At 41.4% G+C, this 22,370-nt stretch overlaps 1 protein-coding gene across 1 annotated transcript in view; it reads left to right on the forward strand.

Annotated features, from left to right (window-relative positions):
• The first annotated feature begins 15,455 nt into the window (after positions 1–15,455).
• Positions 15,456–22,370, forward strand: part of LOC126199048 (fructose-1,6-bisphosphatase 1) — an 86,862-nt gene continuing 79,947 nt past the window's right edge. Inside the window, exon 1 of the mRNA XM_049935757.1 lies at positions 15,456–15,766. Coding sequence (XP_049791714.1) covers positions 15,471–15,766 — 296 coding nt within the window. The 5' untranslated portion in view covers positions 15,456–15,470. The remainder of the gene's footprint in view (positions 15,767–22,370) is intronic.

Raw genomic sequence — 22,370 nt, forward strand, 5'->3', positions numbered from 1 at the left:
TTCACTTACGTTTTAATAAATCAAGTGCTACTTATTAATTCACTAAAATGAATAGGGTTATGCCTTGCGCAAGTATAGGTCAGGAGAGCATGGGGTTCACATGTTATTTACACACACACATGCACACCTGTTGTCTATTCTACAAACTAACTACCCATACACATGCATTACTCATAATTCTACTTCTATCCACTACTAATTAATCCCACAAGCCACTTCAATGCTACTTCAACAAAGTGTTTACACCATTACAGCAATGTTCTAATTCGCCCTCTTCTTGACGCTCGCGGCATACGTCTTGTCACATGATAAATGGAGAAACTTTCCTTAAACATACACAGTAAAAAGAACAATGGTTATTTACACGCAAAAACATTTATACCAGTTCGCACACCTGAAAAGAGACTCGCAATTATACATTTATCATACTCATATATTCACACATAACACAGTAAGAAAATTTCATCTAAAATTACGTTATCACAAGAATTAATCACACAGATGGCTCTGAGAAGGTTAAATTATTTGCATTATACAGGTTATACTACTTTTCTTACCCATTTTGCTTCGATTTCGTTCCTTCCTTACGTTACCTTTCGCTTCCAAATCAGTTATTTCGCCTGTGGTGGTTATTCTGGATTCATTTCTCATGAATGGCAAAATTGTGGTCACCTCTATTCTGTAAAACAGTTTCATCTTAACATATTGAACTTACAACAGACACAAAAGATCCGAATCCTCCTGTAGTTTAAATGACAAATGTTTTGCTTCATCCTTATTACCTTAAACCAAGCTTTCCTTCGTTCCCATAATCAAAATTATTTAATCATCCTCTACCTTCAAGAGGGAAGCTTCCACAGTACAAATCATATAGGCTGCAGTGCATCCCGCACCAGCGAAAACAGTAGGCTGTAATGGTCACAGCATCAGCAAAACACATAAACGTCGCTTTTCTAGGACAAGTATTAACGCAGAATAATTTTTCAGGCTTTGGCTCAACATCAATCAAGACTACAAAAAGGATCCATATTTCCGTTCCATTCTCCATTTGCTGAAAAACTGCTCGTATTTGACTACCACAATAATATTTCAGAGCCACGTAAATTACACAAACCACAATTCTTCTTTCACCTTGAAGGGAATCAATCTACTTACGCAATCCACAGACAGCACTTTACGTACTCAGCTATAAAGAACAAAAAAAAGACATATATCATCAATATTAACAAATCATTGCATATTGGGAAGCCAATGGTTAAACAATCGTATTATCGCATCCTGTTTTCAAGATTCTAAACTTACTCCTTCCTTTCTCAGAGTTCTCCTATCTTAAAATATTCATACAGCACGCATACTATAGTAAGAGATCCTCATTTATACAGACAGATATAGAATAGTAATAGATAGATAGTAGCACTGAAAGCAGAAAATCGGAAACAAGGCTACTAACAGCTGGGGACCTGGGTTTGCCAGACCCATAATACCCACAGATCGGATATTCCCCTGAGTTTTTGCACTAATTCAGCAACGATCTTGCTTCTCTCAGGAGCGACTCTTTTCAATTGACACAAAAAATATATAAACAGCATTTCACTGGTTCACAAAGAAACCTTTTATCTTCACATTTGGAACCAACCTAAATCCTAATTGCACAAGGAAAGAAAAAAAAGCTAGAAACATCACATAGAAACATCTTTATCATTATTTTTTACTAACATATTATTCAAAATGCATACGTCACAAATTTAAACTAATCAATTCTTTCTCTTCTCCGTCCTCTCTACTTCTCACTGTCCTTTCTACACATTTGCCATGTCGCTCATTTGTTCCGATTTGGCGCCTTCTGGGCTGATCGTTTGTCATTGCCGGTTTCGTTCATTTCCATTTACTGGATTATGTCTAGGGTTGGCCGGCCGAATTTCAACATCATGTGGGGCTCCGCCTACAATCCTACTCCCACCGTGTTCATCGTAGTAACGATGCTGGTTGCCGTACCTGTTGCGTTCACGATCTTGTCTACGTCCTCGATCATTTCTGTTGTTCCACCTGTGCTCGCGAGTGTTACCCCAGTTTCTATACGGCCTGTCCCGATAATTGTTTCGTTCGCGTCGCGACGACCAGTCACGCCGTTGATTAGTAATACGGCCACGACTGCGATCGCGCTGCTGTGCCCCGTAATAACTTTGTGCCTGATTAGGCGGACATTCTGTTGTATTGTATTCCATCTCTTGGAGAAGCGTTTTAAACGTTTCCACGTCCTCTTTGCATCGTCCCGCAAGAATGACGTGCCGCAAGTGCATCGGCAATTTGGTGATGCATATCCTAATTAGTTCCGCAGGTCCGTATGGGTCGTATAAAAATTGATTTGCCTGCAGCATGTGGTCGAATAGGCGTGCAGGGCTGCCGAAACCAGACTGGTTCAAATTTGGCAGCATAATTATGCCATGTTTGACCATATCTTGTGCCGCTTCCGACCAATATGCGGAGAGAAAGGCTTGTCGAAACTCCCGAGTGGAGTTGCAGTGACGCGCTGCCGACCTCATGCGACTCACCGGTTCGCCTTCCAGATAGCCACACATATATTCTATCTTATGTGAACTTGCCCAGTCGGGAGGAAGACAGAACTCAAATTGCTCGAGCCATGCTCGTGGATGTATGCCTTTTTGAGAATTTCGGAATATCTCAAACTTTCTTACCGTAAGGAAATGTTTGAAATCAAATCCCCGCATTTCCTTCCGGCGAGGCCCTTGTATGTTTTTATTCGTCTCATGTCTGCCCCTTAAATTACATTCTTCCCTGTCGTCAAAATCTCCCTCGTGGCCGGAGTCCCTCTCTGCACTGTTCGTACGGCTATTTTTATTGCTATTGGCGAGTTCGGAATCACACGCCATGCGGTTTTCCAGATGCGCCACGCGTTCTTGTAAATCGCCTGTTACAGCTTTGTGCTGTCTGTTCACTTCAAACTGTCCCTTCTGAAATTTAAGAAGCGAACGCACTTCTTCGGTCTCTGCGGCCGCTGCCGGTGTAGTATTGTTCTCGCTTTCCGTCAGCTTCATCGTGCCTACAATGTCCGCTAATGCCGCGATCTTATCATCTATTTGTCTCTTGTTCTCCGCCCCAGTCTGCTTCAATTGTCCGACCTGCTGTTCCAACGCGTGGATCGCTAAACTGTTGTCCGCTATTGTGTTGCTAACGACCGTGGGACAATGCGTTTCCGCCTCCTGGACCCTCGAGAGTACCTGCTGGCGATCTCTTTGGCATTCTTCTCTCAGCTCTTGGAAATTCCTAAGTAGCCTTTCTTCGCTTTCTTTAGATTCGGAATCGCCACTCCGCTTACTCTGTTCTAAGGCTTGCAGACGATCATCGATTTGTTCAAATGTACGGCCTAATTCTTTCATAATATCACTTTTTATTTCACTTGCCAGATTGTTTATTCTTTGTGAGATATCATCGGACACTCTCTGCATCGACTTGTCGACTTTATTTGTCTGCTGGATTAGTTTTTCGTCTATTTGTTCGCCTAGCTCGCGGATCGATTTTTCGGATGATTCTTTTTGTTCTCGGAACGATTTTTCTGATGATTCTTTTTGTTCTCGGAACGATTCTTCTGCTTTCCGCGTCATTTGTTCCCCTAGCTCGCGGATCGATTTTTCGGATGATTCTTTATTTTGTTGCAATAAGGCTTTCATAAGTTCTGCCAAATCAATTTGGTTAGTTGGAGGCAAATTAATTTGTGGCTCTGATGTGAGGCCGTTCGTGCTGTTTTGCATTTCGTCTGAAGTATTTCCCATTGTATTTTCGGAACTGCCCGACGCATTAATATTGGAAATCAAATTATCCCCTTGGTCCATGTTGCTTAAGTTGTCGGACTGCTTACTTTTAGCTTGGTTACGTGTCAGCATTAGTGCAATTTACACCCAGTACGCAACACACTAATCACAATAAATGTGTCCCCCAAAAATTACGACAGTCACACGAAAGATACTCAACCTAGTACGCACTTTTTCACACGCGAAACAAATTTTTTTCTTTGATCGAAACAGTGGCAATTACAAGCGAGAGAAAAAAAAACACACATCTAAACACACACATATAGAATACACGAATATAGAAAACAAAACAACAAGACAAACAACACAACGCCGCTCAACAACGCCGTGAATCTTTTGAAAGTCTGCTCAGAACGACGCAGAAGTTGTTTGAGCGCTGTAGGGAAAAAAAATTAAGATTATAACACGCTCGCAATCTAACGTATCAGAGATTCCAGAGTCTAGCGGAATCACAGAACAGGGTCGCCATGTGTAATATTGCTACATGAATTTGGTATGCTGAGATCGGATGCTAATAGTAGAATAAAAGCGTTACTGCTAGCCAATAGATAATGAAAACGGGTTACAAGCCGTGAGCTGTCTGGGGAGAAGTTAACCGTGCGTTTACTAGGCACACTGTTTCAGGACTGGGTATCTTGTCTAGGTTTACCACATTACCAATCAGACTAACATTTATTATAATCTTTTACAGTCATACAACAACCGGTAATATATATTTATAAAAGGGAGAATTTAAATAAAAAGAAAGAATTCAGTTTATATTTGCAAATTTATTTTAAAGATTGTTCATTGAAATTTCAGGATATTATACGTGAGTTATAACTGAGCTGGTGCCTTATTTACGATTGTGAAAATGTGAGATTGGAATCTTACTGAACACATAAAATATGGAGTCAAGATTGGGAGACTGGATACAACACTGCATTCATAAAACAACACACAAAGAACATTCTAACACATGCAAGAGAAAGTTAATCACTACAAACAGATTCAAATTTTTACCCAAAGAGTTTAAGTTCGTAGCACAATCCTGTCCGTCATGTAATTACCACACACTGGTATACTAAATTCATATTAACTCTTTGTGGAATCTTCCCAAGAAGAATAGCTGAGGGCTACTTTGAGATGATTACACCACATGCTTCACGTGGTCAACTTGGTTTACAGAAAGCGTATAACTCCACAATAATTTTGATAATAAAATAAATTAGCTCGAAAAGCAATTGACAAAAGAAAAACCTTGAACTGGTTATTAATGTCTTACTGTTAACCTGACGGGTCAAACAGTTATATAAGCACGTGGTACTGGTCTCGCAAAGTACATGCCACGTGGGTTGAACATAAAGAAAAGTTGCTATATTCAAAATATTGTCAAGACGAGACGTTATAATCACACAAGCATTTGCATTTAAGATTGATCTTACTTAGAGTTACTGATCAACACGTGGTTCCACTTTACTCACAAAGTAGTAACAAAGCAACTCCCGGAAAATAATATGAACCTCACACGAGAATTACACTACGCTGCAATTTAAGATAACCTTAGATATCTTAGAGCTAAACCCGAAATAAAAGTGATTAAATTCTCAGTTAAGCTGAACTTAACAAATCCATTGTCCTACGGACTTAGCAGACACGCGCTTAGCCGGAGATCTTACCATTTCAGACGCTCGCTACCGCCAGACTGCCACTGCCTACTGCTGGAGTGCAACTCTCCAACTGCCAACTACCACCGAACTCCCCAGCGTGCTCCTGAGAGTCGCTCACAAAGACCAACGGAAGGCGCCAGAGGGGCAGCTTCCTATACCAACATGACAGGGGACGGACCGGACCATACTAAGAATGGAAACCTCTCTGCTTTTAGGAACCGTAGCTACCTGTTTCAACGTTGGTCCTACTGTTCTCTAGCAGACAGCCTTGTCTGCTACCCTCAAGCATGCAGCTACAAACACATTTGATCATTCATCCTCTCACACAGAAGGGAAGGGGGATGACAGTATCTTATCATACACAGTATATAAAAGAAAGCGGATGTAGGTTCCGTATGAGACTGTGTGACATGAATTACATATAAGAATTACATATAAACTGTGCTTTAAAGTGTAGTAGTGTGAGAGATCGTTCTTGTTTACGTGTAAAAGTAACACGTTCCACTACTCAGTCTCCTCCCAGATAGTCAGAAACGCCACAGTAAATATGGAAGAGGAATTTACTCCATAAATGACAACAAATTTGAGAAATCAAACATGAAAGGAATCCAACAGAGACCTTTCATAACCCCAACGCTCCGGGAAAAGACTGTGCAGGGAATTTTCTGGCCATGCTAGGACATTCCCAAGCAGGCTTCTCACACCCTACTTAAACCAAAAGTGTAAAGAAAAAGGCAAAAGGTCACCAGCTACTTGCTAAAACACAATAATTTCAAACATCTTTACAATCTACCAATTTCAAAGAGAGAAAAAAAAACACACAATCTGTGACACCTATTTAAAAGGTCGTGTAGACCTAAATCGGTCAGCAAGTAAAAACAATGGTTCCTGTGTCATTGATATGAAAACAATTTCTGGTTGTTACCCTTATGGAGTTCACCAGTATTTGCTCATTGCAAGAGCCAACTGATCACAGGCAAATTTATGACTGTTTATTAACAAGCAAAATTTATGAAAATAGCAAAGGTGCCACAGCAATTAAAAAAGAACATGAAATAACATCTGTATCATAAAGCAGAACATTAGAATGCACAATCCGCAAAAGCAAAAAAAATATAAGAGAAAAAAACATGTTTTACAAAGCGGTTATCGCAAAAAAAATTCTATATCTTATAAAACTAATAATCTGTAGAATTAACCTAACTATGTGGCACTAATTTAATCACTCTACAATATTTCAGTTAGTTAGCAAACAATGAGCACTGTGTCATTATACTGAAACTACAATAATTATGTGATTGTTACCCTTAAGGGGTCCCTCAGAATAAATATGCCCCATGCAAAGGCTAATCGATCACAGTCCAATGAGAATGAAAAGCTATCTGACTGATAAAGGAAGCAGTGCCACAGCAATGAATTTACTAAACAAAATAACACAAATCTAATACATCACACAAGAACAAACATTGATCAATAAAACAGTACAATAGTCAACATCTAAAACAAAACACCAATAAATAAAACACCTGCAAAATACAAGAGTCAAAGTTAAAAAAAATATAGAACACCTGCAAAATACAAGAGTCAGAGTTTAATAAACACCAATAAATCGAGTCCCTGCAAAACACACGAGTCAAAGTTTCTGTGACAGAAACACACGTATATGCATTGAACTAAGAACCGTATAATCACTGTTCACTGATACACTCACTAGTTCCACTGTTCCGAGGCACAATATAAGGGTGAGGGAGGGGGTTCGTCGCCGCAGCTGTCAGTAGGGATTTTTGTCCATCTGTTGCGTGCGATCCCGCCGTCTCTGCCCTCTCATGAAGTTTCTCTTGGTGGTCTGTGTCACGTACATCTCGATTTGGTTCCATGTTTGTGTTGTCAAATTCGTGCGGTATCCTCGATTGACACGCCAGGTTGATATTCCTGGGCAAGGATGACACTTCAATGGCTCTTCTTTTGTGCCACCCTTAGCGACCAGAGAACATCGAACCATGATTTACTGTCGCTTGACAGTAGGCATCCGTCAGGAAATGTCGATAGGCGTCGTTGACGTCTGCAAGTTTCTTTGGACAGTACCTGTCGAAAGGCTCCACGCCCTTTGTGTTGTTACACCGCGGCCGTCTCGTCACGGTCGCGTGCGTGAGGTGCGTTGCCAGGAGATGGCTTTCCACGCGGTGGACCGCTCGCCCATCTCAGGTCATCGCCTCGAGGAAAGGGTCGCCCGGGGCGGCCCCCCATTAGCAGCAGGTACAAGGGAAAGTGTTTGCCGCGTCTTTTGTAGTCGGCCGCGCTCCCGAAGTGGCCTGGCTGGCAGCGTGTCCCGCTGGGAAACCCGCCAGTTTACGACTAGTCCGGCTGCTCCCGCTGTCTCTTAAGAGTTTTGCCGGTTCGCTTTCACGTTCTCAACTGCATTCACAGAAATTTTTCATCATCCTTATGTGATTACACAATGTCATACATAATACCACTTAGTATTGTCTTTCACAATTTTTAAGAACAAAGTGAGACTTAATAAATTTTTTTAATAAAAATAATTAGATGAATCGACAATATAAAATAAAATTTAAATGACTTGACAATGTAAAAATAAAAGTGAAATGACTTGACAGTGTAAAATAAAAATTTAAATGGACTGACAATATCATATTTAAATCCACATCACTAATGTGGTTCACTTACGTTTTAATAAATCAAGTGCTACTTATTAATTCACTAAAATGAATAGGGTTATGCCTTGCGCAAGTATAGGTCAGGAGAGCATGGGGTTCACATGTTATTTACACACACACATGCACACCTGTTGTCTATTCTACAAACTAACTACCCATACACATGCATTACTCATAATTCTACTTCTATCCACTACTAATTAATCCCACAAGCCACTTCAATGCTACTTCAACAAAGTGTTTACACCATTACAGCAATGTTCTAATTCGCCCTCTTCTTGACGCTCGCGGCATACGTCTTGTCACATGATAAATGGAGAAACTTTCCTTAAACATACACAGTAAAAAGAACAATGGTTATTTACACGCAAAAACATTTATACCAGTTCGCACACCTGAAAAGAGACTCGCAATTATACATTTATCATACTCATATATTCACACATAACACAGTAAGAAAATTTCATCTAAAATTACGTTATCACAAGAATTAATCACACAGATGGCTCTGAGAAGGTTAAATTATTTGCATTATACAGGTTATACTACTTTTCTTACCCATTTTGCTTCGATTTCGTTCCTTCCTTACGTTACCTTTCGCTTCCAAATCAGTTATTTCGCCTGTGGTGGTTATTCTGGATTCATTTCTCATGAATGGCAAAATTGTGGTCACCTCTATTCTGTAAAACAGTTTCATCTTAACATATTGAACTTACAACAGACACAAAAGATCCGAATCCTCCTGTAGTTTAAATGACAAATGTTTTGCTTCATCCTTATTACCTTAAACCAAGCTTTCCTTCGTTCCCATAATCAAAATTATTTAATCATCCTCTACCTTCAAGAGGGAAGCTTCCACAGTACAAATCATATAGGCTGCAGTGCATCCCGCACCAGCGAAAACAGTAGGCTGTAATGGTCACAGCATCAGCAAAACACATAAACGTCGCTTTTCTAGGACAAGTATTAACGCAGAATAATTTTTCAGGCTTTGGCTCAACATCAATCAAGACTACAAAAAGGATCCATATTTCCGTTCCATTCTCCATTTGCTGAAAAACTGCTCGTATTTGACTACCACAATAATATTTCAGAGCCACGTAAATTACACAAACCACAATTCTTCTTTCACCTTGAAGGGAATCAATCTACTTACGCAATCCACAGACAGCACTTTACGTACTCAGCTATAAAGAACAAAAAAAGACATATATCATCAATATTAACAAATCATTGCATATTGGGAAGCCAATGGTTAAACAATCGTATTATCGCATCCTGTTTTCAAGATTCTAAACTTACTCCTTCCTTTCTCAGAGTTCTCCTATCTTAAAATATTCATACAGCACGCATACTATAGTAAGAGATCCTCATTTATACAGACAGATATAGAATAGTAATAGATAGATAGTAGCACTGAAAGCAGAAAATCGGAAACAAGGCTACTAACAGCTGGGGACCTGGGTTTGCCAGACCCATAATACCCACAGATCGGATATTCCCCTGAGTTTTTGCACTAATTCAGCAACGATCTTGCTTCTCTCAGGAGCGACTCTTTTCAATTGACACAAAAAATATATAAACAGCATTTCACTGGTTCACAAAGAAACCTTTTATCTTCACATTTGGAACCAACCTAAATCCTAATTGCACAAGGAAAGAAAAAAAAGCTAGAAACATCACATAGAAACATCTTTATCATTATTTTTTACTAACATATTATTCAAAATGCATACGTCACAAATTTAAACTAATCAATTCTTTCTCTTCTCCGTCCTCTCTACTTCTCACTGTCCTTTCTACACATTTGCCATGTCGCTCATTTGTTCCGATTTGGCGCCTTCTGGGCTGATCGTTTGTCATTGCAGGTTTCGTTCATTTCCATTTACTGGATTATGTCTAGGGTTGGCCGGCCGAATTTCAACATCATGTGGGGCTCCGCCTACAATCCTACTCCCACCGTGTTCATCGTAGTAACGATGCTGGTTGCCGTACCTGTTGCGTTCACGATCTTGTCTACGTCCTCGATCATTTCTGTTGTTCCACCTGTGCTCGCGAGTGTTACCCCAGTTTCTATACGGCCTGTCCCGATAATTGTTTCGTTCGCGTCGCGACGACCAGTCACGCCGTTGATTAGTAATACGGCCACGACTGCGATCGCGCTGCTGTGCCCCGTAATAACTTTGTGCCTGATTAGGCGGACATTCTGTTGTATTGTATTCCATCTCTTGGAGAAGCGTTTTAAACGTTTCCACGTCCTCTTTGCATCGTCCCGCAAGAATGACGTGCCGCAAGTGCATCGGCAATTTGGTGATGCATATCCTAATTAGTTCCGCAGGTCCGTATGGGTCGTATAAAAATTGATTTGCCTGCAGCATGTGGTCGAATAGGCGTGCAGGGCTGCCGAAACCAGACTGGTTCAAATTTGGCAGCATAATTATGCCATGTTTGACCATATCTTGTGCCGCTTCCGACCAATATGCGGAGAGAAAGGCTTGTCGAAACTCCCGAGTGGAGTTGCAGTGACGCGCTGCCGACCTCATGCGACTCGCCGGTTCGCCTTCCAGATAGCCACACATATATTCTATCTTATGTGAACTTGCCCAGTCGGGAGGAAGACAGAACTCAAATTGCTCGAGCCATGCTCGTGGATGTATGCCTTTTTGAGAATTTCGGAATATCTCAAACTTTCTTACCGTAAGGAAATGTTTGAAATCAAATCCCCGCATTTCCTTCCGGCGAGGCCCTTGTATGTTTTTATTCGTCTCATGTCTGCCCCTTAAATTACATTCTTCCCTGTCGTCAAAATCTCCCTCGTGGCCGGAGTCCCTCTCTGCACTGTTCGTACGGCTATTTTTATTGCTATTGGCGAGTTCGGAATCACACGCCATGCGGTTTTCCAGATGCGCCACGCGTTCTTGTAAATCGCCTGTTACAGCTTTGTGCTGTCTGTTCACTTCAAACTGTCCCTTCTGAAATTTAAGAAGCGAACGCACTTCTTCGGTCTCTGCGGCCGCTGCCGGTGTAGTATTGTTCTCGCTTTCCGTCAGCTTCATCGTGCCTACAATGTCCGCTAATGCCGCGATCTTATCATCTATTTGTCTCTTGTTCTCCGCCCCAGTCTGCTTCAATTGTCCGACCTGCTGTTCCAACGCGTGGATCGCTAAACTGTTGTCCGCTATTGTGTTGCTAACGACCGTGGGACAATGCGTTTCCGCCTCCTGGACCCTCGAGAGTACCTGCTGGCGATCTCTTTGGCATTCTTCTCTCAGCTCTTGGAAATTCCTAAGTAGCCTTTCTTCGCTTTCTTTAGATTCGGAATCGCCACTCCGCTTACTCTGTTCTAAGGCTTGCAGACGATCATCGATTTGTTCAAATGTACGGCCTAATTCTTTCATAATATCACTTTTTATTTCACTTGCCAGATTGTTTATTCTTTGTGAGATATCATCGGACACTCTCTGCATCGACTTGTCGACTTTATTTGTCTGCTGGATTAGTTTTTCGTCTATTTGTTCGCCTAGCTCGCGGATCGATTTTTCGGATGATTCTTTTTGTTCTCGGAACGATTTTTCTGATGATTCTTTTTGTTCTCGGAACGATTCTTCTGCTTTCCGCGTCATTTGTTCCCCTAGCTCGCGGATCGATTTTTCGGATGATTCTTTATTTTGTTGCAATAAGGCTTTCATAAGTTCTGCCAAATCAATTTGGTTAGTTGGAGGCAAATTAATTTGTGGCTCTGATGTGAGGCCGTTCGTGCTGTTTTGCATTTCGTCTGAAGTATTTCCCATTGTATTTTCGGAACTGCCCGACGCATTAATATTGGAAATCAAATTATCCCCTTGGTCCATGTTGCTTAAGTTGTCGGACCGCTTACTTTTAGCTTGGTTACGTGTCAGCATTAGTGCAATTTACACCCAGTACGCAACACACTAATCACAATAAATGTGTCCCCCAAAAATTACGACAGTCACACGAAAGATACTCAACCTAGTACGCACTTTTTCACACGCGAAACAAATTTTTTTCTTTGATCGAAACAGTGGCAATTACAAGCGAGAGAAAAAAAAACACACATCTAAACACACACATATAGAATACACGAATATAGAAAACAAAACAACAAGACAAACAACACAACGCCGCTCAACAACGCCGTGAATCTTTTGAAAGTCTGCTCAGAACGACGCAGAAGTTGTTTGAGCGCTGTAGGGAAAAAAAATTAAGATTATAACACGCTCGCAATCTAACGTATCAGAGATTCCAGAGTCTAGCGGAATCACAGAACAGGGTCGCCATGTGTAATATTGCTACATGAATTTGGTATGCTGAGATCGGATGCTAATAGTAGAATAAAAGCGTTACTGCTAGCCAATAGATAATGAAAACGGGTTACAAGCCGTGAGCTGTCTGGGGAGAAGTTAACCGTGCGTTTACTAGGCACACTGTTTCAGGACTGGGTATCTTGTCTAGATTTACCACATTACCAATCAGACTAACATTTATTATAATCTTTTACAGTCATACAACAACCGGTAATATATATTTATAAAAGGGAGAATTTAAATAAAAAGAAAGAATTCAGTTTATATTTGCAAATTTATTTTAAAGATTGTTCATTGAAATTTCAGGATATTATACGTGAGTTATAACTGAGCTGGTGCCTTATTTACGATTGTGAAAATGTGAGATTGGAATCTTACTGAACACATAAAATATGGAGTCAAGATTGGGAGACTGGATACAACACTGCATTCATAAAACAACACACAAAGAACATTCTAACACATGCAAGAGAAAGTTAATCACTACAAACAGATTCAAATTTTTACCCAAAGAGTTTAAGTTCGTAGCACAATCCTGTCCGTCATGTAATTACCACACACTGGTATACTAAATTCATATTAACTCTTTGTGGAATCTTCCCAAGAAGAATAGCTGAGGGCTACTTTGAGATGATTACACCACATGCTTCACGTGGTCAACTTGGTTTACAGAAAGCGTATAACTCCACAATAATTTTGATAATAAAATAAATTAGCTCGAAAAGCAATTGACAAAAGAAAAACCTTGAACTGGTTATTAATGTCTTACTGTTAACCTGACGGGTCAAACAGTTATATAAGCACATGGTACTGGTCTCGCAAAGTACATGCCACGTGGGTTGAACATAAAGAAAAGTTGCTATATTCAAAATATTGTCAAGACGAGACGTTATAATCACACAAGCATTTGCATTTAAGATTGATCTTACTTAGAGTTACTGATCAACACGTGGTTCCACTTTACTCACAAAGTAGTAACAAAGCAACTCCCGGAAAATAATATGAACCTCACACGAGAATTACACTACGCTGCAATTTAAGATAACCTTAGATATCTTAGAGCTAAACCCGAAATAAAAGTGATTAAATTCTCAGTTAAGCTGAACTTAACAAATCCATTGTCCTACGGACTTAGCAGACACGCGCTTAGCCGGAGATCTTACCATTTCAGACGCTCGCTACCGCCAGACTGCCACTGCCTACTGCTGGAGTGCAACTCTCCAACTGCCAACTACCACCGAACTCCCCAGCGTGCTCCTGAGAGTCGCTCACAAAGACCAACGGAAGGCGCCAGAGGGGCAGCTTCCTATACCAACATGACAGGGGACGGACCGGACCATACTAAGAATGGAAACCTCTCTGCTTTTAGGAACCGTAGCTACCTGTTTCAACGTTGGTCCTACTGTTCTCTAGCAGACAGCCTTGTCTGCTACCCTCAAGCATGCAGCTACAAACACATTTGATCATTCATCCTCTCACACAGAAGGGAAGGGGGATGACAGTATCTTATCATACACAGTATATAAAAGAAAGCGGATGTAGGTTCCGTATGAGACTGTGTGACATGAATTACATATAAGAATTACATATAAACTGTGCTTTAAAGTGTAGTAGTGTGAGAGATCGTTCTTGTTTACGTGTAAAAGTAACACGTTCCACTACTCAGTCTCCTCCCAGATAGTCAGAAACGCCACAGTAAATTTGGAAGAGGAATTTACTCCATAAATGACAACAAATTTGAGAAATCAAACATGAAAGGAATCCAACAGAGACCTTTCAAGGGTTGTAGCCTATCCTCAATGTTATTCAATCTGTATAATGAGCAATCAGTAACGGAAATAAAAGAAAAATTTGGAGTGGGTATTGAAATTCTTGGAGAAGAAATAAAAACTTTGAGGTTCGCCGATGACATTGTTATTCCGTCAGAGACAGCAAAAGACTTGGAAGAGCAGTTGAACTGAATGGACAGTGTCTTGAAAGGAGGATATAAGACGAACATCAACAAAAGCAAAACGAGGATAATGGAAAGTAGTAGAATTAAGTCAGGTGATGCTGAGGGAATTGGATTAGGAAATGAGACACTTAAAGTAGTAAAGGAGTTTTGCTATTTGGGGAGCAAAATAACTGATGATGGTCGAAGTAGAGAGGATATAAAATGTAGACTGGCAATGGCAAGGAAAGCGTTTCTGAAGAAGAGAAATTTGTTAACATCGAGTATAGAGTTAAGTGTCAGGAAGTCTATTCTGAAAGTGTTTGTATGGAGTGTAGCCATGTATGTAAGTGAAACATGGACGCCGGCCGAAGTGACCGTGCGGTTCTAGACGCTACAGTCTGGAACCGCGAGACAGCTACAGTCGCAGGTTCGAATGCTGCCTCGGGCATGGATGTGTGTGATGTCCTTAGGTTAGTTAGGTTTAACCAGTTCTAAGTTCTAGGGCACTAATGACCTCAGAAGTTGAGTCCCATAGTGCTCAGAGCCATTCGACAAAAATCCGTTAATTCTTTCCACTTTTAAATTTTCTATCCATTTCAAGTGTACAAATCATCAACCCACTTCGCACTTTTTTTCTGAACCGCACGTATGGGAGGTGCGTAATAAAAGCATCGTGTAAAGAAAACTTTTAAAAAATCTCTGCTTATACAATTTCCTGCTCCTTACGAGTTCACTGCCAATCAGAAGGATATCTTATTCTCTCTACATTGAAAAACATTACGAAAGTATAGACAACGTAAGTTTATCGTGCTGACGTAGTCGGAACAGCTGATTTATAGACAGACTACCACTCACATAAAACAACTAAACCTCGGGAAACTGATATTTCATCCGACAGTGATAATCGAGTCACGTTTAACGTGTAAACACCCGAGGGAAAATCGGTTTCCGAAAATAGCTTTTCAGGTTACACGTGTACGCGTGGCGACGTAAAGTGGGGCGTGAAACAGGTACAGACCTTGACTTTGTTGTGAAGGGCACTTGGCCGGCGGCAGATGTTGGCAGCCCTGGCTGGCGGCGGCTGGCGTGCCTCGCCGCGACTCGCCAGCAACCGACGCGGCAGTAGTGCGGCGGGCGTTCACGTGGAAGGAAGGAAGCAGGGAGCACAGCAGCTGACGATGACGTCGCACGGGGGCTTCGACGTGGACTCGATGACGCTGACGCGGTTCGTGCTGGCGCAGCAGCGGCTGGTGCCCGGCGCCACGGGGGACCTGACGCAGCTGCTCACCTGCATACAGACGGCCGTCAAGGCCTGCAGCTCGGCCGTCCGGAAGGCGGGCATCGCCAAGATGTGAGTGACCTGTCTCGTCACCTGCTCGCTCGCTGTAGTACTGTACAGGGAGAGGTCATACAATGGACCCCAGTTTTTTATTTTGTCCTTACTGCCGCAGTTACTTTACTATCTACTTCATACTGGATGAGCACATACTACCACACGTCTTTAGCTCCGACACGGCTTCAACTTATTTGTCATACAATTTTTGAGTTATGTATGCGGTGGTGGTTAAGGTCCTATGGGACCAAACTGCTGAGGTCATCGGTCCCTAGGCTTATACTACCGTAATTAATCTAACTTAAACTAACTTACGCTAAAGACAACATACGCACCCATGCCCGAGGGAGGACTCGAAACTCCGATGGGGGCAGCTGCGGGAACCGTGACAAGGTACCCAAGACCACGCGTCTACCCCGCGTAGCTATTATGTATGCCCAAAAAAAAGTAATTTGTTTCATGGAACTCTACACAAAGTGCGAAAGAAAAATTGTGCTTCTAGTACGCGCCCCTATGGGATAAATTCAAAAAATTACAAGAAATGCACTTTCATTAAGTCAAATAGCCGGCCGGTGTGCCCGAGCGGTTCTAGGCACTTCAGTCTGGAACCGCGCGACCGCTCCGGCGCAGGTTCGAATCCTGCCTCGGGCATGGATGTGTGTGATGTCCTTAGGTTAGTTAGGTTTAAGTAGTTCTATGTTCTAGGGGACTGATGACCTCAGAAGTTGAGTCCCATAGTGCTCAGAGCCATTTGAACCATTAAGTCAAATACTTTTATTGTACAATGTAGAAATCTTCTTGAAGGCCGACTCCAAATTTTTCTGCATTTTTAAGGCGCATTATTTGCTTGATAGTGACTTTAAACCCATCATCATGTGTCGTTTATCTCAAGTCTTTCATTTTTTTGTTTTCTCCTAGTCGCTGACTCTTTAGGAGGCTTCTGCATCACAAAATTGCACATACGTTCTGTAGTGATTACAATTTGTGCTCTATTGTATAGGTTGTCCCAAGAGGAATGGTCAATATGCAGGGACAGGAAGAGCCATTTGGAGCAAAAAAGTCTAGTAAACGTGCATACCTTGAGAACTACGAGCATTTCTTCATCTTCGATATCATGAAACAAATCTCTTCTACTGTAGGCACTTTCGTTTCCAAATTTTAGTAGGAGGCAGTATGAATCAAAACACGAAAAAGTTGTCTAGGAAACTACGACTTTAAAATGCATACCTTAAGTGCTATGAGCACATCTTCAGCTTCGATACTGTGAAACAGAGCTCTTCTAATGCAATCGCTTTGCTTTCCAAACTTTGTGAGGAGGTAGCATGGATCAAAACAAGAAACAATTGTCTAGTACACTAGGGCTCTAAAATGCATACCTAAAGGGTTATGAGCGCTTATTCATCTTTGATACTGTGAAACAAATCTCTGCTACTTCGATCTCTTTTGTTTCCAAAGTTTGGGAGGAAGTAGTATGGATCAAAACAAGACAAAGTTGTCTGTAAACAATGGCTCTAAAATGCATATCTTAAGAGATATTAACACTTATTCAGTAAAAGATATGTTTCACAGCAGCGAAGATGAACAGATGCTCACAGCTCTTAAAGTGTGCATTTTAGAGCCCATGTTTACGAGACTTCTTTGCTTCGAATGAGCATGCCTGTCATATCCCTGAATACTGACCATAATTCCTGGGACACCCTGTATTGGGGGCTCATTTTGTCAGCGCCAAAGGGGCTCATAATACCAACACCTCCACCTTTGTAAACAAAAATTTATCATCGTCTAGCCTTAAATACAAAGTACAATATTAATAGAGCAACACAACGCTTGATAGGTATGTAATGCAAGGAAAATATCATAATTAGTATTTAGACAATGGTTCAAATGGCTCTGAGCACTATGGGACTCAACTGCTGTGGTCATCAGTCCCCTAGAACTTAGAACTACTTAAACCTAACTAACCTAAGGACAGCACACAACACCCAGCCATCACGAGGCAGAGAAAATCCCTGACCCCGCCGGGAATCGAACCCGGGAACCCGGGCGGGGGAAGCGAGAACGCTACCGCACGACCACGTTTAGACAGGTATAGCCGCAGTATATTGGCACAAACCGCTTCCTCTAAAAGTTTTTGTCGGCGATGAAAACGAGAAAACCTCGCTGTTCACTAGTAAAACCAGCTACTACGCCGAGAGTCTCCATAGTAATTGATACATTTATCACCAGAACGCACGACTTTATTTCTTAGACATTGAGTGGACCCAGATTACTAGCAGGAGCCCACGATGCCGCCTTTAGCCCTGTAAGCCCCTATCACACGAGCCGCTTTCCTTGTCTGCTGCAGCACGCCCCTCACGTACTATTCGTGTACCTAGAATCCCCTCGCCACGAGAGGTCGTTTCTGTTTACACGTCTGCGCCAGAATCGTGAATCTTCTGAGAGCTATATGATGTGCACTTTGGCGCTTGGATGGCGAAACTGAAGATATGAGGCACTGTCCTTCCAATGAAAAGTCGGAATATAGTAACCGTGTTAAAGAACTACCAACGATAACACGCATTATTAATGACCAAAGCAAAACTTGTAATGGATGTTCTTGACAAAGGTCGTATGGTAAATCCGGCTAAAGTGAACTTACGTCGTACCTGGCTCTTCCGTCGCTTGTTGCTGTTGGCAATTTGTTATCGTTGATCGTAGCCATTTGGGTGGTAATATACGGTACCCAATGACAATCACTATGTTACGCGTATAATCTTGATAGTTAGGGTGGGAATTACAAGCTAAGCTTAAACATAATACTAGATACCCCATTTACGAAGCAAAGGAAATCACGAGCGCGCAATTACAGTGGCTGCTCACATCCGGCTCGTGATTCGTCGTGTTCACTTCCCATCATTCATCGCGCAAACAGTTACCAACTGCAGCATGCAACGAAAAAAACGGGCAACCCATTAAGTACACTTTTACCGTAAATTCTCCACGTCGCTGAGAACTGAATGAGTAGGGAAAGGGACGTCAAAACATCAACATTTATTTGCTCGAGAATAGAAACACATTCAGGCACGCAAAACAATATTTAGAAAACAGTGTATAGCATCTCTTTAGTTTATTCTTTGCATCTTGTTTTTCTTCTAAATACCAAAACATTTCTTTCTACTTCAGTAGACCAATGTTTTTCACTGTTGAAACAAGATTCGTAAGAAACGGTTTTCGTCTATTTATACTCTTATTTATACACTATTGAGGCTTGCTTCTTTGTTCAGACATTGTAAAAACTAAATAATGTTTTTCTTTCAGAGACCACTCTAGGAAAAGCAATTAACCATTAACTACCAAATTTTTTTCTTCGATCTACATTTATTTCTGTGCTGCCTGATCGACATAGGGATGAGGAAAAGTAATATAAAATAAAAAAATGCAATAACCTTGAAACAAATTATTTGTTTTAATCGATCCCTAAATGAGGATCATGGCACATGCCACTCTCTTTTTACATTTTCTTTTATTTTTTGTGCCAGACAACAAAACAATCAATGTGGAGTCCCACATTGCACACAGAACACTGTTTCCTCATATTTTTCTTGCAAATTGCACGTTTTCTTTGTTTCCACAGTGCTGTCGATTCAATCACATGTCCGTTTCCAGAAGTCCTTAGTTCAATTGGAACACGTGAAAGCTATTTTGGGTATGATGGACGTCCTGCCCTTTTCGGATCAGAAGCAACAAATGATTGAACAAGACAGGCCCTTGCCATCATCCTCCGGAATTGAAGCAGTGGAGTATTTTCATTCGAGAAGCAGTAGATGACATGCGCTCTGAGCAACGCTGCATCCAAAGCACTGGTGAACAATGGGAAGTAGCATTTCTTACCTCGAATTCTCACACGATATTTGTACACAGTCCAGTCCAGTTTGTCCACACCTCCCATATGATTGTTATATTCTGAAACCATTCTTGGCTGTGGGACTTGCACTTCTTTGTTCTCAGCTCTGCTCCATCTCTTTACTTGGCTTACTGGATCCACTGTCTCATGGTTTGACAAGAGCTTTACACAATTGTTATCCTTCGATATTACTGCCATTATCTCTGTTTCTTGTCAAATCTACAGTCATACGCTCCTGTTCGTTTCTTCTTCAGGCTGTTCTCAGATTCTATTGGACAGTTATTCATTTGGTTCATACAGGCAGTTCCAGTTGCCCTTACTGTCATTTCTGAGAGCTCTTTCTTCAAACGGAAGCTCGTGAAAAAGTTATCAAAACATATTTTGTGCAATTTAGTAGTCTGTAGAAAAGAAATCATATTCAACACAACTGATCTGCCAAGTCCCGGAATTGAACATCACTCGTATCCTCCGATTTTCCTTCATAGTCTAACATACGGTAACAGAAACCGCTTTGAAAACAGCATATGGCTCACTATTTGAATCCAAATCTCACTGGTTTCCCGCAAATGAACTGTTTTGGGCAATGGTGTCCATAATATCGTACCATTTGCTCATCAATGCTCAGGCTGTCGGAAAAACTTGAAATTTCGTGAAATTATTATTCAGTAAATCCATCAACGGACGAATTTTAAAAAGTTTATCCCTTTCGTCAGGTGAGATTCTGTTCAGACGTGTGTTATCATTGAAATGAAGGTGGCGCTTTATTTCCAGATATCTGTTGCGATTCATGCACTGTCGTACATACCTTATATCAGAGTCTCCATCTTCATTCCAGTATAGCTTTTCCTTTGGAAGAGCATGGTATCCAGTGAAGGTTAGTATACCTATGAACTTTTTTATGCATCCATTAGATAACTCATAGCTGTGATTATTATTCTGTGTAGCATATCGGCACTTTTATTGACAATCAAGTTCAATAACTGTTTACCAAAAAATTCTTCAAAGCACTCAACAGCAGATTTTCCATTTAGTGCCGCTACCAAAATGGATTTTCGCTGTTCAATTTCTGCTGTATCAAGATAGGTTTTAGAGTAAATCGCATCTTCTGTTGTCCAATTATAAGTGGTAATAGCTTTCACTTTCTTCTTTCGTTGGTCTGCAAGGTTTTAGAGTAAATCGCATCTTCTGTTGTCCAATTAGAAGTGATAATAGCTTTCACTTTCTACTTTCGTTGGTCTGCATGTTCCTCATTTTCCTTTTCTCCACTGGCATGAATTTCCAAGAAACCTGGCACATCAGATGGGGCAGTATTTTCAAACATGTTTTCGTCGATATCTTCACAGTCAGACATCTCATGTACACGGTCTGGAGGGAGCTCGACAATGTTAGTGGGCTCATTCACATCACCATCATCACCAAAAGAAGCCATGAACTTCGGGTCATTTACAATTTCTTCAATTTTCCTCATAGAAAGTGCTTCATAGTGATTCACTGTGCCTGAGGAGCAAATAAAAGCAAAATAAAGTTTTACGTGGAAACTGCTATGAGTCCCAAATGGGGATAGAAGGTCAGAAAGGTGTCATACAGAAATGAAATAGGTCTTTGAAATAAATTATCGATAAACATCTACTAAAACCATTATAGAACATGCCTGTGCACAGAAGTCGGAAGTTATTTACATAATAATATAATTCACGCTGTTTGCAAAATGTGCAACGCTGAAAAACGTAGCTTCTTCACAGAAATAAAAGTGTACAACTTAATCGTTTAACAACAACTGACGAAATTTCAATGCTAGCGTTCGACAACGGTCTGGACAACAATGGGAAATGGTAGCATTCGCTGCCAGCATTACTAGAATTGCAAAATTTCCGTTACAAAGCCAAATCCCCAAATGGGGATCATAGCACTTAATGGGTTAAGTCCTCACATAAAGTTTGCAACATGCCACAATTACCAAGCCAACAACGAAATAAAGATGAAGAAGACACAGAATCCATTACTGTGACAAGAGCCAGCGCGGCGAGAACTGGAGGTAACTTCCGATGTTAGCGAACGCCACCGCAGTCTCCTGCTTCTCCGCAAAGAGTTTTTTTTGAATTGGCTTCCGGGACGTGGCCATAGAGCCATCTCAATAGTGGATTGTCAATTATGACGGCACTACTGTGAATAAACCACGGCATCTAGTCCCCGAGTGGAGAAAAATCTCCGACCGGACCGGGAATCGAACCCGGGTCCCTTCTGTTAGCTATCCGCCGCCCTGACCGCGCATCTACCGAGGCGGATCTCCACATACGGAGGTATTATGCAATATACGATTACCCTGAATTGTAGAATCCTCCATTACGCACAATCAATAGACCATTGACGGCACCGAGCCACTTGTGACGTGTTTGGCGGGTGATTGATACACTGGCACGTGATGCGCGCCCACGACGAGTAGCCGGTTTTGACCAGAAGTGTCACTCCTTCGGAACTAAGGTCGCGTGATAAATTTTCGACATTGCTGGTAACTGAAAGAATAGCAAAAGTATACGCGATTTCAGTCTTTCTCGGCGTGTTCCACTGACGATTTCCTCTCGGGTTATAAGCCGAGTGGTGGCGTCGTCTTGTCGCAACGTTTCAATGAGTTTCGTACCCGTCATCTTCGGCACACGAATTCATCAATAGCAAAAGTGTCGTCCGGACATTTCGAAATATCAACATCCGGACACTGCAGACTACTGTGTAGTGCATGAC

The sequence above is a fragment of the Schistocerca nitens genome, chromosome 8 (genome assembly GCF_023898315.1).
Source record: "Schistocerca nitens isolate TAMUIC-IGC-003100 chromosome 8, iqSchNite1.1, whole genome shotgun sequence".
Classification (NCBI taxonomy): domain Eukaryota; kingdom Metazoa; phylum Arthropoda; class Insecta; order Orthoptera; family Acrididae; genus Schistocerca; species Schistocerca nitens.